This window comes from Scophthalmus maximus, chromosome 4 (assembly GCF_022379125.1).
Source record: "Scophthalmus maximus strain ysfricsl-2021 chromosome 4, ASM2237912v1, whole genome shotgun sequence".
NCBI classification, from domain to species: Eukaryota; Metazoa; Chordata; class Actinopteri; order Pleuronectiformes; family Scophthalmidae; genus Scophthalmus; species Scophthalmus maximus.
The window spans coordinates 29,095,682-29,112,775 of NC_061518.1; the positions used below are offsets into that span (position 1 = coordinate 29,095,682).

Sequence of the window (17,094 nt, forward strand, 5' to 3'; positions counted from 1 at the left end):
ACACAGTATCATAGTTTTGAACCTATTGTGTCAAAACCAGCGTTTTCTCATTGAAATACGTCAGTTTTGACACAGTATCATAGTTTTGAACTTATGTCAAAACCAGCGTTTTCTCATTGAAATACAACAGTTTTGACACAGTATCATAGTTTTGAACCTATTGTGTCAAAACCAGCGTTTTCTCATTGAAATACGTCAGTTTTTAACTTATTGTGTCAAAACCAGCGTTTTCTCATTGAAATACAACAGTTTTGACACAGTATCATAGTTTTGAACCTATTGTGTCAAAACCAGCGTTTTCTCATTGAAATACGTCAGTTTTGACACAGTATCATAGTTTTGAACTATTGTGTCAAAACCAGCGTTTTCTCATTGAAATACGTCAGTTTTGACACAGTATCATAGTTTTGAACCTATTGTGTCAAAACCAGCGTTTTTTCATTGAAATACGCAAGTTTTTAACTTATTGTGTCAAAACCAGCGTTTTCTCATTGAAATACAACAGTTTTGACACAGTATCATAGTTTTGAACCTATTGTGTCAAAACCAGCGTTTTCTCATTGAAATACGTTTGACACAGTATCATAGTTTTGAACCTATTGTGTCAAAACCAGCGTTTTCTCATTGAAATACGTCAGTTTTGACACAGTATCATAGTTTTGAACTTATGTCAAAACCAGCGTTTTCTCATTGAAATACGACAGTTTTGACACAGTATCATAGTTTTGAACTTATGTCAAAACCAGCGTTTTGTCATTGTTACTTCAGTTTTGACACAGTATCATAGTTTTGAACCTATTGTGTCAAAACCAGCGTTTTCTCATTGAAATACGACAGTTTTGAACCTATTGTGTCAAAACCAGCGTTTTCTCATTGAAATACGACAGTTTTGACACAGTATCATAGTTTTGAACTATTGTGTCAAAACCAGCGTTTTCTCATTGAAATACGTCAGTTTTGAACCTATTGTGTCAAAACCAGCGTTTTCTCATTGAAATACGTCAGTTTTGACACAGTATCATAGTTTTGAACCTATTGTGTCAAAACCATCGTTTTTTCATTGAAATACGCAAGTTTTTAACTTATTGTGTCAAAACCAGCGTTTTCTCATTGAAATACAACAGTTTTGACACAGTATCATAGTTTTGAACCTATTGTATCAAAACCAGCGTTTTCTCATTGAAATACGTCAGTTTTGACACAGTATCATAGTTTTGAACCTATTGTGTCAAAACCAGCGTTTTTTCATTGACATACAACATTTTTGACACAGTATCATAGTTTTGAACCTATTGTGTCAAAACCAGCGTTTTCTCATTGAAATACGTCAGTTTTGACACAGTATCATAGTTTTGAACTATTGTGTCAAAACCAGCGTTTTCTCATTGAAATACGTCAGTTTTGAACCTATGTGTCAAAACCAGCGTTTTCTCATTGAAATACGACAGTTTTGACACAGTATCATAGTTTTGAACCTATTGTATCAAAACCAGCGTTTTCTCATTGAAATACGTCAGTTTTGACACAGTATCATAGTTTTGAACCTATTGTGTCAAAACCATCGTTTTTTCATTGAAATACGCAAGTTTTTAACTTATTGTGTCAAAACCAGCGTTTTCTCATTGAAATACACAGTTTTGACACAGTATCATAGTTTTGAACCTATTGTATCAAAACCAGCGTTTTCTCATTGAAATACATCAGTTTTGACACAGCATCATAGGTTGAACCTATTGTGTCAAAACCAGCATTTTCTCATTGAAATACGACAGTTTTGACACAGTATCATAGTTTTGAACCTATTGTGTCAAAACCAGCGTTTTCTCATTGAAATACGTCAGTTTTTAACTTATTGTGTCAAAACCAGCGTTTTCTCATTGAAATACGACAGTTTTGACACAGTATCATAGTTTTGAACCTATTGTGTCAAAACCAGCGTTTTCTCATTGAAATACGACAGTTTTGACACAGTATCATAGTTTTGAACCTATTGTATCAAAACCAGCGTTTTCTCATTGAAATACGTCAGTTTTGTTGATCCAGCAGGTGAACCAGGGCCCTGTTTTATGGGATAGTTCACCCGATTATTGACCTCTGGCCAAATTCTTTCCACACGAAGGTTCTGTTTAAACACAAGAAAAACTTTGAGACTGATTGAAAACACTTCAGATCAGAAAACTTTTTTTATCCAACCAAAAAGCAGAAAAAGTTGGTCTGGTGTGTAAAATACAGGTATTTAGGCTTTATTTACAGCAGTGATTTGTAAAATACTTTGATCTTGAATTTTGTTTCAGACAGTATGAAGTCAAGATATTTCAGCTTCAATTCCTGCCTCTTAACCATGCACCTCATCCCAAGAAGGTTGGGCCAGACAGGAACATTTTGTACAAGCGATGAGGTGAAGCATTGAACATTGCACAGCTGATGTTAGTTAATTTATTTAGAAAGTTAATTATTATCTTTATATGTAATCACTATTACAAAATTTACCCTTGAAGAGGTTGTCTGCACATAAGGTAGCCTGTTAACATTATGTCTGTGATGAGACAGCTTTTCCTGCATGTACAGGGTCAAGTAAAACTCCCTGCCATGATCCACTCTGACTTGGTCCCACATGCCATTGTTAGCAACTGCTTTCCTGTAATAGAAAAATATTTAGATTATATGGATACTTATGTGGATATGATAGATACTGATTAATTTCACATTCAAATGCATGTAGCAAATACTGATTGTATTGTAATAATACTGATATTGTACATTAATTCCACATAGTGGAAGTCAAGTAACCTTGATTGGACTTGCCTGTAAACTTCCTTATAAATAACAAGGTTGTTCTTTATTGGCATTGTGGAATCAGCAACAATTTTACTGCTGAATCCATCAATAGCCAAGACGTGCGTCACTCCAAACATTCCCAGCTTCTCATTTTGGTCGAGGTGGAGTTTGTGGCCCATATACTCTGCGTGGTAAGGAACTGGGTTTAGATTACGTGCTCCCTAAAACAAGTATAATTCAATCAATGCAAAGTGCAATAACATTAAGTTAGCTAAAATGTTCAAATAATATACAAACTTAATACATGCATGGACTACTAATATGCAGACTTTAAGTCTAAATTTAACATTTCATGAGGTCACTTATTTAAAAAATTAATCTTTTTGTTGTTGAATATGCTTGATGTAGGTGACTTACCTGGCGACGCAGCTCATTATATGGCTGGTGCACTTCTCTGAGAATCTTTCCCACTCGAGGTTCTCCTACCCTCACCCCCACTGATGACAGGTATCCTGTCATGAATTTCCGTCCATAAGATGGCCCTGTCTATCAAGACATAACATATGTAATCAATTCATTTAAACGATAATTCAATTTGATATCTAATTTTTTTAATTGTTCACTAATTAGTAGTCTTGGATTAAAAAAATCCACATATGAAGCTTGATTACAGTATGATTGTAAGTTTTGCAACAAAGCCGTAAACATTACACTGCTCGTAATTGCTTCCTCGGGCATCAGTTGAGAAGCAGCAGGTAGTTGCTATATGGGTCGCGAGGGACGCTATGACATCATTTTTACAGGCCGCGGCCAGGACACTATTGCAACTCAAAAAAAATCTGCCTAGCCGTGTAATTAAGACTCCAACCTTAATAAAGATTTGCATTCAAACGCATATAACAAAACTGTGATTTAAGTTACATGAAACGTATCGTTTACAAAATTACCCTCAGCATAATAAGGTAAATTATAAATAAATAGATAGATACATATAAAATTGATAAATATAAATTTGGCACAGCGCACAGGACTGAATAAATATTCCAAGGATACGAAAAGGAGTGAGGGTGCAAAATATTGTGTAAACATTGATATGTAAACACGAATAAATATGAAAAGCGTACGTGTTCGATGTTAAAATGGGAACACTTACCTGATCTATTGATGACATGATTGCCGTTTCCAGTTCTGCGTCTGACACATGTCTTTTCTGCCTGAGCTGGTGTTGAACACAGAATCGTCTGATGGACATTTCGGAGCATCTCTGGACACCTAACCGCTGCAGCGCGGTGGAAATCTCGGCATGAGTTTTGCCTTCCTCAAAATGCTGCCTAATTATGTCCGAATATTCTGAACATTGCTCTAGTCCGGCCATGACTTTTTTGCAGTCCCCCTTAAAGCGTCCTGGTCACAGGTCACTTCCGGGTCACGCACCTTGCGTCAAATGAAAATACCAAAATTGGATGAAACGCTCGTTATCCGTTTTTTCCATTTTTCACCTGAGCACAAAAACGGAAAGTGGAAAAACGAATCGTTATCCGTTTTTTCATTTTGGTTTTGGAAACGAATATTGAGAAAACAGGTCATTTTGTGTTATTTTATTTTTTAGTTAGAATGATACACGGATTTTGTCACAATAGGTTCAAAATTGTGATACTGTGTCAAAACGAGCGTAACAATGAGAAAACGCTCTTTTGACACAACAGGTGATACTTTGTCAAAACTGTCGTATTTCAATGACAAAACACTAGTTTTGACACCATAGGTGATACTGTGTCAAAACCAACGTAACTCAATGAGAAAACGCTATTTTTGACACAATAGGTGATACTGTTTCAAAACTATCGTATTTCAATGAGAAAATGCTGGTTTTGACACAATTGGTGATACTGTGTCAAAACTATCGTATTTCAATGAGAAAACGCTAGTTTTGACACAATAGGTGATACTGTGTCAAAACTAACGTAACAATGAGAAAATGCTGGTTTTGTCACAATAGGTTCAAAATTGTGATACTGTGTCAAAACGAGCGTAACTCAATGAAAAAACGCTAGTTTTGACACAATAGGTGACACTGTCAAAACCAATGTAACTCAATCAGAAAACGCTTGTTTTGACACAATAGGTTCAAACCTGTGATACTGTGACAAAACTGTCGTATTTCAATGAGAAAACGCTAGTTTTGACACAATAGGTGATACTGTGTCAAAACTGTCGTATTTCAATGAGAAAACGCTAGTTTTGACACAATAGGTGATACTGTGTCAAACGAGCGTAACTCAATGAGAAAACGCTACTTTTGACACAATAGGTGATACTGTGTCAAAACAAGCGTAATTCATTGAGTAAACGCTACTTTTGACACAATAGGTGATACTGTGTCAAAACTGTCGTATTTCAATGAGAAAACGCTAGTTTTGACACAATAGGTGATACTGTGTCAAAACTGTCGTATTTCAATGAGAAAACGCTAGTTTTGACACCATAGGTTCAAACCTGTGATACTGTGTCAAAACAAGCGTAATTCAATGGGAAAACGCTAGTTTTGACACAATAGGTGATACTGTTTCAAAACAGTCGTATTTCAATGAGAAAACGCTGGTTTTGACACAATAGGCTCAAACCTGTGATACTGTGTCAAAACTGTCGTAACTCAATGAGAAAACGCTAGTTTTGACACAATAGGTGACACTGTGTCAAAACTGTCGAATTTCAATGAGAAAACGCTAGTTTTGACACAAGAGGTGACACTGTGTCAAAACTGTTGTATTTCAATGAGAAAACGCTAGTTTTGACACCACAGGTTCAAACTTGTGATACGGTGTCAAAACAAGCGTTATTCATTGAGTAAACGCTACTTTTGACACAATAGGTGATACTGTGTCAAAACTGTCGTATTTCAATGAGAAAACGCTAGTTTTGACACAATAGGTGATACTGTTTCAAAACAGTCGTATTTCAATGAGAAAACGCTGGTTTTGACACAATAGGCTCAAACCTGTGATACTGTGTCAAAACTGTCGTAACTCAATGAGAAAACGCTAGTTTTGACACAATAGGTGACACTGTGTCAAAACTGTCGTATTTCAATGAGAAAACGCTAGTTTTGACACAATAGGTGATACTGTGTCAAAACTGTCGTATTTCAATGAGAAAACGCTAGTTTTGACACCATAGGTGATACTGTGTCAAAACAAGCGTAATTCATTGAGTAAACGCTACTTTTGACACAATAGGTGATACTGTGTCAAAACTGTCGTTTTTCAATGAGAAAACGCTAGTTTTGACACCATAGGTTCAAACCTGTGATACTGTGTCAAAACGAGCGTAACTAGATGAGAAAACGCTACTTTTGACACATAAGGTGATACTGTGTCAAAACTGTCGTATTTCAATGAGAAAACGCTAGTTTTGACACAATAGGCTCAAACCTGTGATACTGTGTCAAAACTGTCGTAACTCAATGAGAAAACAGTAGTTTTGACACAATAGGTGACACTGTGTCTTAACTGTCGTATTTCAATGAGAAAAAGCTAGTTTTGACACAATAGGTGAAACTGTGTCTTAACTGTCGTATTTCAATGAGGAAACGCTAGTTTTGACACAATAGGTGATACTGTGTCAAAACCAATGTCACTCAATGAGAAAACGCTAGTTTTGACAATATAGTTGATACTATGTCAAAACTGTCGTATTTCAATGAGAAAACATTAGTTTTGACACCATAGGTTCAAACCTGTGATACTTTGTCAAAATGAGCGTAACTCAATGATAAAACGCTGGTTTTGAAACAATAGGTGGTACTGCTTCAAAACTGTCGTATTTCAATGAGAAAAGGCTAGTTTTGACACCATAGGTTCAAACCTGTGGTACTGTGTCAAAACAAGCGTAATTCATTGAGTAAACGCTACTTTTGACAAAATAGGTGATACTGTGTCAAAACTGTCGTATTTCAATGAGAAAACGCTAGTTTTGACACAATAGGTGATACTGTGTCAAAACGAGCGTACCTCAATGAGAAACGCTACTTTTGACACAATAGGTGATACTGTGTTAAAACCAACGTAACTCAATGAGAAAACGCTACTTTTGACACAATTGATGATACTGTGTCAAAACTGTCGTATTTCAATGAGAAAACGCTAGTTTTGACACCATAGGTGATACTGTGTCAAAACGAGCGTAACTCAATGAGAAAACACTAGTTTTGACAATATAGTTGATACTATGTCAAAACTGTCGTATTTCAATGAGAAAACATTAGTTTTGACACCATAGGTTCAAACCTGTGATACTGTGTCAAAACCAACGTAACTCAATGTGAAAACGCTGGTTTTCACACAATAGGTTCAAAACTGTGATACTGTGTCAAAACAAGCGTAACTCAATGAGAAAACCCCAGTTTTGACACAATAGGTGATACTGTTTCAAAACTATCGTATTTCAATGAGAAAACGTTAGTTTTGACACAATAGGTGATACTGTGTCAAAACCAACGTAACTCAATGAGAAAACGCTAGTTTTGACACAACAGGTGATACTTTGTTGAAACTGTTTTATTTCAATGAGAAAACGCTAGTTTTGACACAATAGGTGATACGGTGTCAAAACCAACGTAACTCAATGAGAAAACGCTGGTTTTGACACAATAGGTGATACTGTTTCAAAACTATCGTATTTCAATGAGAAAACTTTAGTTTTGACACAATAGGTGATACGGTGTCAAAATCAACGTAACTCAATGAGAAAACGCTGGTTTTGACACAATAGGTGACACTGTGTCAAAACCAACGTAACTCAATGAGAAAATGCTGGTTTTGTCAAATCCTTGTATCATTCGTTCATTCGTTTTTCAAAATAAAACCAAAAATAAAAAAAAATGAAAATGACTTGTTTTCCCAATATTCGTTTCCAAACCCCAAATGAAAAAACGGAAAAAACTTCAGTGGAAGCAAGAGGGTTACTCTGAAGCCGGAAGACATGACCACAGAGAAAATATCTGTTATTTTCCAGGTATGTATTTTTTATTTAAAACAATAAAGCGATATAGACCTATGGTATTTAAAACTATACTCGTGGGAGCGCACACAGCCAAAACGCTACCTAACATTGTTATGATTTCTACAAGTCCTGCTTGCAAGTGTTCCAGTAGTCATTGCAAACAGTAATTATAATGTATCCTATGGCTATAGTTTATGAACTTTTAAAGTTATTAGAGTGTTAGCGCTGTTTGATCGCCCCCCTTGTGGGGATTCTTCAGAACGGCATTTCATCAGACAAGAACAAGAACCACTAGCAGCGCTACAAATTCAACAATATTTTCCTCATGAAATCCGAAAAGCGCTCTAACATCACTGTACAACATAGGTTTACATTTAGGTTTTAAGGAGTTTTCAGTTTTATTGAACTGTTTATAAATTTGCTGGAAAAGTGATGTAATGTTAAAAGTAACATTACTTTTAACTTAACTTTCGTTTTTGTCCTTGCTCTTTGGAGGTCTTAAGGACAGGGGATGTCGCACATTGTACAGATTGTAAAGTCCCCCGAGGCAAATTGTGATTTGTGATTTTGTGCTAAACAAATAAAATTTGATTTGATATAATTTATAAACTGGCTATATATATGTGCTTGTATATATGGCCAATATGTGTACAGATTTATTAATATGAATGAGAACAGTGTTTATAGCTTCTCTTCTTTATACATCTGTCATAGGTCCAAAAGGAAACTGTTTATTTGACAGACGACACCAACGTGGCCATATTTCCCCGATCCGATGGGGACTTCAATTGTTTTGACCTCATCGCCAGAGGCCATTATGAGGTGCATGGTGACAGCACCACTGTGGAAAAATCAGCAGGGGCACCTCACTCAGGCCAGCCTGTCCGTTTCTCTTTCCACCGCCCAACCAGCACAGCCACAAGCTCCTCCTGTCCAGTTCCAAGGAGCACCACAACAAGAACTTTTGTGAGGTGATGAAAGTAAACTTTTACATTTTTGCTAAAACATTATTATTTGCAGAGGTGTGACCAACTCTGTTAGCTGGTTATCCCCTATCCTGCATATTTTCATCTCTCCTGCTCCACCTACAATTTATCAGCAAAGTTAAGCTTGTTTAACCGACAGTCTCATGACACCTACATTAAGTGGTTATTGCTATCACTGTATATTAGGGTTCAACAATTAATCCAAATATTATCGCAATTGCAATATGGCCAAATGCAATATCCAAATCCCAGGAGCTGCAATTTTTTGATGAAGGTAAAATGTGTCATAACATCCCATTCTAAGTGAAGCATTGGTTATAGGAGACGCCCCCAGCCTAAAGATGTGAAGGAACATGAGCCTAACAAACACCTCATCATCATCATTTTTGTATTTTATTCAGTGAAAATTAAATTTCACTTCAATTACCATCATACCATCTTTCAATTAACCTTGGCTTATGATTTTAGTGGGAATGGTGATCTCAGGGAGCAGGATTGTGCACCCCCTGCTATAGTTATATAAAAAATAACATCACTAAATAAATAAAAGCCTCACCATGTTTCATTATACAGATTAGTTACTTGTTACAGTCTTTCCTAGCATGAAAACAGTGTTTGACATTGCACCTTGCATCATATAACATATTGGTTATTTCTAATATACTTGACTTTGTATTAAAAAAAGTGTATGTTCCCATCAATATTCAGGAATGTCTTGATTGCTGAAGTCCTGAATGGAAAGCTGGAGACCAGCAAGATGGTTACAGTCCGCTTCTCCGAGTTTGAAGCTTGTGTCGCAACAATCACCAGTAAGGTGAAAGAGGCCCTTGGACAGCAGGAGTCAATGATTTTGACAGATAGTCAGGGCAACGAAATAATTGACTCTGATGGAACTCGGGGTATGTTTGAAATGATTGCTGTGTAAATGCTATTTTCTGCTCACTTTAGGAGTTTATCTGCACAAACAGTTCGCACACTTAACAACTGAATGAGGTGCATACACCTAAATATTATTCTCACATGAAAGTACATTTTGCATTCATAGCTATCTTGGGTGCTTCAGTTTTTTGTGTCCTATTTTTGAATTCTTTACCCACCTATAGGATATAAGTTATCAACAATACAGCAAATATTAGGATGAAAGATAATAAAATCATCATGTCCAATTTTCTTTAATTGCAGGGTCAGCATACTGGAGTGCAAGTGCACAAAAGGAGGAGATCGAGGTAACTGAACTGAAGATTATTATTTTCTTACTTTTTTAATTTTTCAATTCATTTTTTTTGCACACCATTCATATGGTTTCTTTTGGACGACATGATGTCAGCAAGGCTACAATGATTCTTAATATAGCTGTGTGAAGTCATTATTAAGGTTTAATTAAAGGTTAAATTGTACATTTTAAATGTTTTTCAGTCGAAGAGAAGATACTGGCTTTCAAGACGTTTTAGCTGACATCGAAGAGGTTGTCGAAGCAGCCCAGGGACTCAAGGAAGTGACGAAGAAGCTCAAGGATTTGAGTGGATTTGCACTTTCCACAAAGACAACAACCCTGTCTCTTTCAGAGGCTGAAGTAGATTCCTTAAGAGTGGTCTTCGCCTGTCTTGTCTGCAAAGGTTGGTACTGTTTTACTATGGTTCAATAGGAAGAAGGAATGAGAGATCAGAGGCCCTATACACTACACTTCTCTGTATGTTTGTGTTCTAATAAATCTCAAATGCTGTGTGTTGACTTTATATTTGGTCATCTTAATACAGTTGTTGTGGGTTGGCCTATGTACAGATAGCTTCTTTACTGCTAGATCGGCCATCTACTTAACACTGAAAATAAATGATAAAGTACAAGTTTTTTGTTTTTTTTAATCTACAGGTCCTGTAGATAAGCCAATGTTCGCAACCTGCTGCAGAAGCCTAATCGGGTGTAAGGCATGTATTGCGGAGTGGAACAACAGCCACAGTTACTGCCCAAAGTGTCGTGCTGTGGATTTGGGCACATACATCCAAGAAGTGGCTGGACTCACCGAGGCGCTGGCAGCACTGGAAAAGTTTTTCCTTTAGTCTATTCTTTCTGCTTTGGAAGCAACACATGTTTGATTATACAGTTCTTCATAACATTGTGCGTTATAATTGAACAATGTCAAATGTTCAATTTTAAAGCACTTTTTTCAGTATTACTGTCACATGTTAAATTATTGTGGCACTCAGTACAGGGTTTACAAGATTTTGTATTTGTTATACTTGTATTTACTGCATGGTCTGAAACGCATACTGTCATACCTTGCCAGTTCTTCAGAGCATTGTGTTTTGTAATGTAATAATGTATAATGATAAAGCTTAAAGCACTTTTTTTGCAGTATTACTGTCACATGTTTAGTTATTGTGGCACTCAGGGTTTACAAGGTTTTATACTTTTATATACTTGTATTTTTTGACAAAATACATATGCAGAGTCCGAACAAACTTGGTATTTATTCTTCTGAAATTGTGCTTACTAAATTACTTTCTCATAAAACTACTGTACAAATATATACACATGGCTAGTTTATCTTGCATGTCTCTCAGTAACATTGATCAGGTAGAACAGTGCCTCCTGAAACATACTATGGTCATTGTTGACCACTGTTCCAAAAAGAAGCGCCATGTCTGGGAACCTCTCTCCGAACAGCTGCTCAGCACGACATTGGTCTTGCTCTGACGGAAATGGGTCAGAGCCAAAGGCAGATACCCAAGTCAGGGAGGACCCAAATTCCTGCTCATACATGTGTGCTGCCTCAGCAGCATTGGGCAGCAGCTCTGTGGGAATTCTTGCTGGACAACTACCTGCTGCAAGTTGGTTTGGTATCCCTCTGCCTAAAATGGGTAGAGAATTTTTTTAGTTTTGGACAAAATTTTGTTTAAAGCTCCATACATACAAATAATATCATACCTTACCTGGTATCCTATGGGCATTCCAGGACTGCACAACTCTGCCAAGTCCAATCTGACTCACTTGACATGCCAGGTTGGAGACACAAAATTTCGTTACATTATCTTGCATGTCGAGTAGCTCTTGATCCAGCAGGTGAACCAGGGCCTGTTTTATGGGATAGTTCACCCGATTATTGACCTCTGGCCAAATTCTTTCCACACGAAGGTTCTGTTTAAACACAAGAAAAACTTTGAGACTGATTGAAAACACTTCAGATCAGAAAACTTTTTTTTACAACCAAAAAGCAGAAAAAGTTGGTCTGGTGTGTAAAATACAGGTATTTAGGCTTTATTTACAGCAGTGATTTGTAAATATACTTTGATCTTGAATTTTGTTTCAGACAGTATGAAGTCAAGATATTTCAGCTTCAATTCCTGCCTCTTAACCATGCACCTCATCCCAAGATGTTGGGCCAGACAGGAACATTTTGTACAAGCGATGAGGTGAAGCATTGAACATTGCACAGCTGATGTTAGTTAAATTTATTTAGAAAGTTAATTATTATCTTTATATGTAATCACTATTACAAAATTTACCCTTGAAGAGGTTGTCTGCACATAAGGTAGCCTGTTAACATTATGTCTGTGATGAGACAGCTTTTCCTGCATGTACAGGGTCAAGTAAAACTCCCTGCCATGATCCACTCTGACTTGGTCCCACATGCCATTGTTAGCAACTGCTTTCCTGTAATAGAAAAATATTTAGATTTTATGGATACTTATGTGGATATGATAGATACTGATTAATTTCACATTCAAATGCATGTAGCAAATACTGATTGTATTGTAATAATACTGATATTGTACATTAATTCCACATAGTGGAAGTCAAGTAACCTTGATTGGACTTGCCTGTAAACTTCCTTATAAATAACAAGGTTGTTCTTTATTGGCATTGTGGAATCAGCAACAATTTTACTGCTGAATCCATCAATAGCCAAGACGTGCGTCACTCCAAACATTCCCAGCTTCTCATTTTGGTCGAGGTGGAGTTTGTGGCCCATATACTCTGCGTGGTAAGGAACTGGGTTTAGATTACGTGCTCCCTAAAACAAGTATAATTCAATCAATGCAAAGTGCAATAACATTAAGTTAGCTAAAATGTTCAAATAATATACAAACTTAATACATGCATGGACTACTAATATGCAGACTTTAAGTCTAAATTTAACATTTCATGAGGTCACTTATTTAAAAAATTAATCTTTTGTTGTTGAATATGCTTGATGTAGGTGACTTACCTGGCGACGCAGCTCATTATATGGCTGGTGCACTTCTCTGAGAATCTTTCCCACTCGAGGTTCTCCTACCCTCACCCCCACTGATGACAGGTATCCTGTCATGAATTTCCATCCATAAGATGGCCCTGTCTATCAAGACATAAGATATGTAATCAATTCATTTAAACGATAATTCAATTTGATATCTAATTTTTTTAATTGTTCACTAATTAGTAGTCTTGGATTAAAAAAAATCCACATATGAAGCTTGATTACAGTATGATTGTAAGTTTTGCAACAAAGCCGTAAACATTACACTGCTCGTAATTGCTTCCTCGGGCATCAGTTGAGAAGCAGCAGGTAGACGGTTGCTATATGGGTCGCGAGGGACGCTATGACATCATTTTTACAGGCCGCGGCCAGGACACTATTGCAACTCAAAAAAAATCTGCCTAGCCGTGTAATTAAGACTCCAACCTTAATAAAGATTTGCATTCAAACGCATATAACAAAACTGTGATTTAAGTTACATGAAACGTATCGTTTACAAAATTACCCTCAGCATAATAAGGTAAATTATAAATAAATAGATAGATACATATAAAATTGATAAATATAAATTTGGCACAGCGCACAGGACTGAATAAATATTCCAAGGATACGAAAAGGAGTGAGGGTGCAAAATATTGTGTAAACATTGATATGTAAACACAAATAAATATGAAAAGCGTACGTGTTGTTCGATGTTAAAATGGGAACACTTACCTGATCTATTGATGACATGATTGCCGTTTCCAGTTCTGCGTCTGACACGTCTTTTCTGCCTGAGCTGGTGTTGAACACAGAATCGTCTGATGGACATTTCGGAGCATCTCTGGACACCTAACCGCTGCAGCGCGGTGGAAATCTCGGCATGAGTTTTGCCTTCCTCAAAATGCTGCCTAATTATGTCCGAATATTCTGAACATTGCTCTAGTCCGGCCATGACTTTTTTGCAGTCCCCCTTAAAGCGTCCTGGTCACAGGTCACTTCCGGGTCACGCACCTTGCGTCAAATGAAAATACCAAAATTGGATGAAACGCTCGTTATCCGTTTTTTCCATTTTTCACCTGAGCACAAAAACGGAAAGTGGAAAAACGAATCGTTATCCGTTTTTTCATTTTGGTTTTGGAAACGAATATTGAGAAAACAGGTCATTTTGTGTTATTTTATTTTTTAGTTAGAATGATACACGGATTTTGTCACAATAGGTTCAAAATTGTGATACTGTGTCAAAACGAGCGTAACAATGAGAAAACGCTCTTTTGACACAACAGGTGATACTTTGTCAAAACTGTCGTATTTCAATGACAAAACACTAGTTTTGACACCATAGGTGATACTGTGTCAAAACCAACGTAACTCAATGAGAAAACGCTATTTTTGACACAATAGGTGATACTGTTTCAAAACTATCGTATTTCAATGAGAAAATGCTGGTTTTGACACAATTGGTGATACTGTGTCAAAACTGTCGTATTTCAATGAGAAAACGCTAGTTTTGACACAATAGGTGATACTGTGTAAAAACGAGCGTAACTCAATGAGAAAATGCTGGTTTTGTCACAATAGGTTCAAAATTGTGATACTGTGTCAAAACGAGCGTAACTCAATGAAAAAACGCTAGTTTTGACACAATAGGTGACACTGTCAAAACCAATGTAACTCAATCAGAAAACGCTTGTTTTGACACAATAGGTTCAAACCTGTGATACTGTGACAAAACTGTCGTATTTCAATGAGAAAACGCTAGTTTTGACACAATAGGTGATACTGTGTCAAAACTGTCGTATTTCAATGAGAAAACGCTAGTTTTGACACAATAGGTGATACTGTGTCAAAACGAGCGTAACTCAATGAGAAAACGCTACTTTTGACACAATAGGTGATACTGTGTCAAAACAAGCGTAATTCATTGAGTAAACGCTACTTTTGACACAATAGGTGATACTGTGTCAAAACTGTCGTATTTCAATGAGAAAACGCTAGTTTTGACACAATAGGTGATACTGTGTCAAAACTGTCGTATTTCAATGAGAAAACGCTAGTTTTGACACCATAGGTTCAAACCTGTGATACTGTGTCAAAACAAGCGTAATTCAATGGGAAAACGCTAGTTTTGACACAATAGGTGATACTGTTTCAAAACAGTCGTATTTCAATGAGAAAACGCTGGTTTTGACACAATAGGCTCAAACCTGTGATACTGTGTCAAAACTGTCGTAACTCAATGAGAAAACGCTAGTTTTGACACAATAGGTGACACTGTGTCAAAACTGTCGAATTTCAATGAGAAAACGCTAGTTTTGACACAAGAGGTGACACTGTGTCAAAACTGTTGTATTTCAATGAGAAAACGCTAGTTTTGACACCACAGGTTCAAACTTGTGATACGGTGTCAAAACAAGCGTTATTCATTGAGTAAACGCTACTTTTGACACAATAGGTGATACTGTGTCAAAACTGTCGTATTTCAATGAGAAAACGCTAGTTTTGACACAATAGGTGATACTGTTTCAAAACAGTCGTATTTCAATGAGAAAACGCTGGTTTTGACACAATAGGCTCAAACCTGTGATACTGTGTCAAAACTGTCGTAACTCAATGAGAAAACGCTAGTTTTGACACAATAGGTGATACTGTGTCAAAACTGTCGTATTTCAATGAGAAAACGCTAGTTTTGACACAATAGGTGATACTGTGTCAAAACTGTCGTATTTCAATGAGAAAACGCTAGTTTTGACACCATAGGTGATACTGTGTCAAAACAAGCGTAATTCATTGAGTAAACGCTACTTTTGACACAATAGGTGATACTGTGTCAAAACTGTCGTTTTTCAATGAGAAAACGCTAGTTTTGACACCATAGGTTCAAACCTGTGATACTGTGTCAAAACGAGCGTAACTAGATGAGAAAACGCTACTTTTGACACATAAGGTCATACTGTTTCAAAACAGTCGTATTTCAATGAGAAAACGCTAGTTTTGACACAATAGGCTCAAACCTGTGATACTGTGTCAAAACTGTCGTAACTCAATGAGAAAACAGTAGTTTTGACACAATAGGTGACACTGTGTCTTAACTGTCGTATTTCAATGAGAAAAAGCTAGTTTTGACACAATAGGTGAAACTGTGTCTTAACTGTCGTATTTCAATGAGGAAACGCTAGTTTTGACACAATAGGTGATACTGTGTCAAAACCAATGTCACTCAATGAGAAAACGCTAGTTTTGACAATATAGTTGATACTATGTCAAAACTGTCGTATTTCAATGAGAAAACATTAGTTTTGACACCATAGGTTCAAACCTGTGATACTTTGTCAAAATGAGCGTAACTCAATGATAAAACGCTGGTTTTGAAACAATAGGTGGTACTGCTTCAAAACTGTCGTATTTCAATGAGAAAAGGCTAGTTTTGACACCATAGGTTCAAACCTGTGGTACTGTGTCAAAACAAGCGTAATTCATTGAGTAAACGCTACTTTTGACAAAATAGGTGATACTGTGTCAAAACTGTCGTATTTCAATGAGAAAACGCTAGTTTTGACACAATAGGTGATACTGTGTCAAAACGAGCGTAACTCAATGAGAAAACGCTACTTTTGACACAATAGGTGATACTGTGTTAAAACCAACGTAACTCAATGAGAAAACGCTACTTTTGACACAATTGATGATACTGTGTCAAAACTGTCGTATTTCAATGAGAAAACGCTAGTTTTGACACCATAGGTGATACTGTGTCAAAACGAGCGTAACTCAATGAGAAAACACTAGTTTTGACAATATAGTTGATACTATGTCAAAACTGTCGTATTTCAATGAGAAAACATTAGTTTTGACACCATAGGTTCAAACCTGTGATACTGTGTCAAAACCAACGTAACTCAATGTGAAAACGCTGGTTTTCACACAATAGGTTCAAAACTGTGATACTGTGTCAAAACAAGCGTAACTCAATGAGAAAACCCCAGTTTTGACACAATAGGTGATACTGTTTCAAAACTATCGTATTTCAATGAGAAAACGTTAGTTTTGACACAATAGGTGATACTGTGTCAAAACCAACGTAACTCAATGAGAAAACGCTAGTTTTGACAC

At 36.6% G+C, this 17,094-nt stretch overlaps 1 protein-coding gene across 1 annotated transcript; it reads right to left on the bottom strand.

The window, feature by feature from the left end:
• Nucleotides 1-10,958: 10,958 nt before the first annotated feature.
• On the bottom strand, nt 10,959-12,416 carry LOC118312388. Its single transcript, XM_035636924.2, has 3 exons — nt 12,269-12,416; nt 11,696-11,900; nt 10,959-11,614 (listed from the first exon to the last, which is right to left on the bottom strand). The coding sequence occupies exons 1-3, from the start codon at nt 12,392-12,394 to the stop codon at nt 11,307-11,309; spliced, it is 639 nt and encodes a 212-aa protein (XP_035492817.2). The 5' UTR covers nt 12,395-12,416; the 3' UTR covers nt 10,959-11,306.
• Between the last annotated feature and the right edge of the window lie 4,678 nt (nt 12,417-17,094).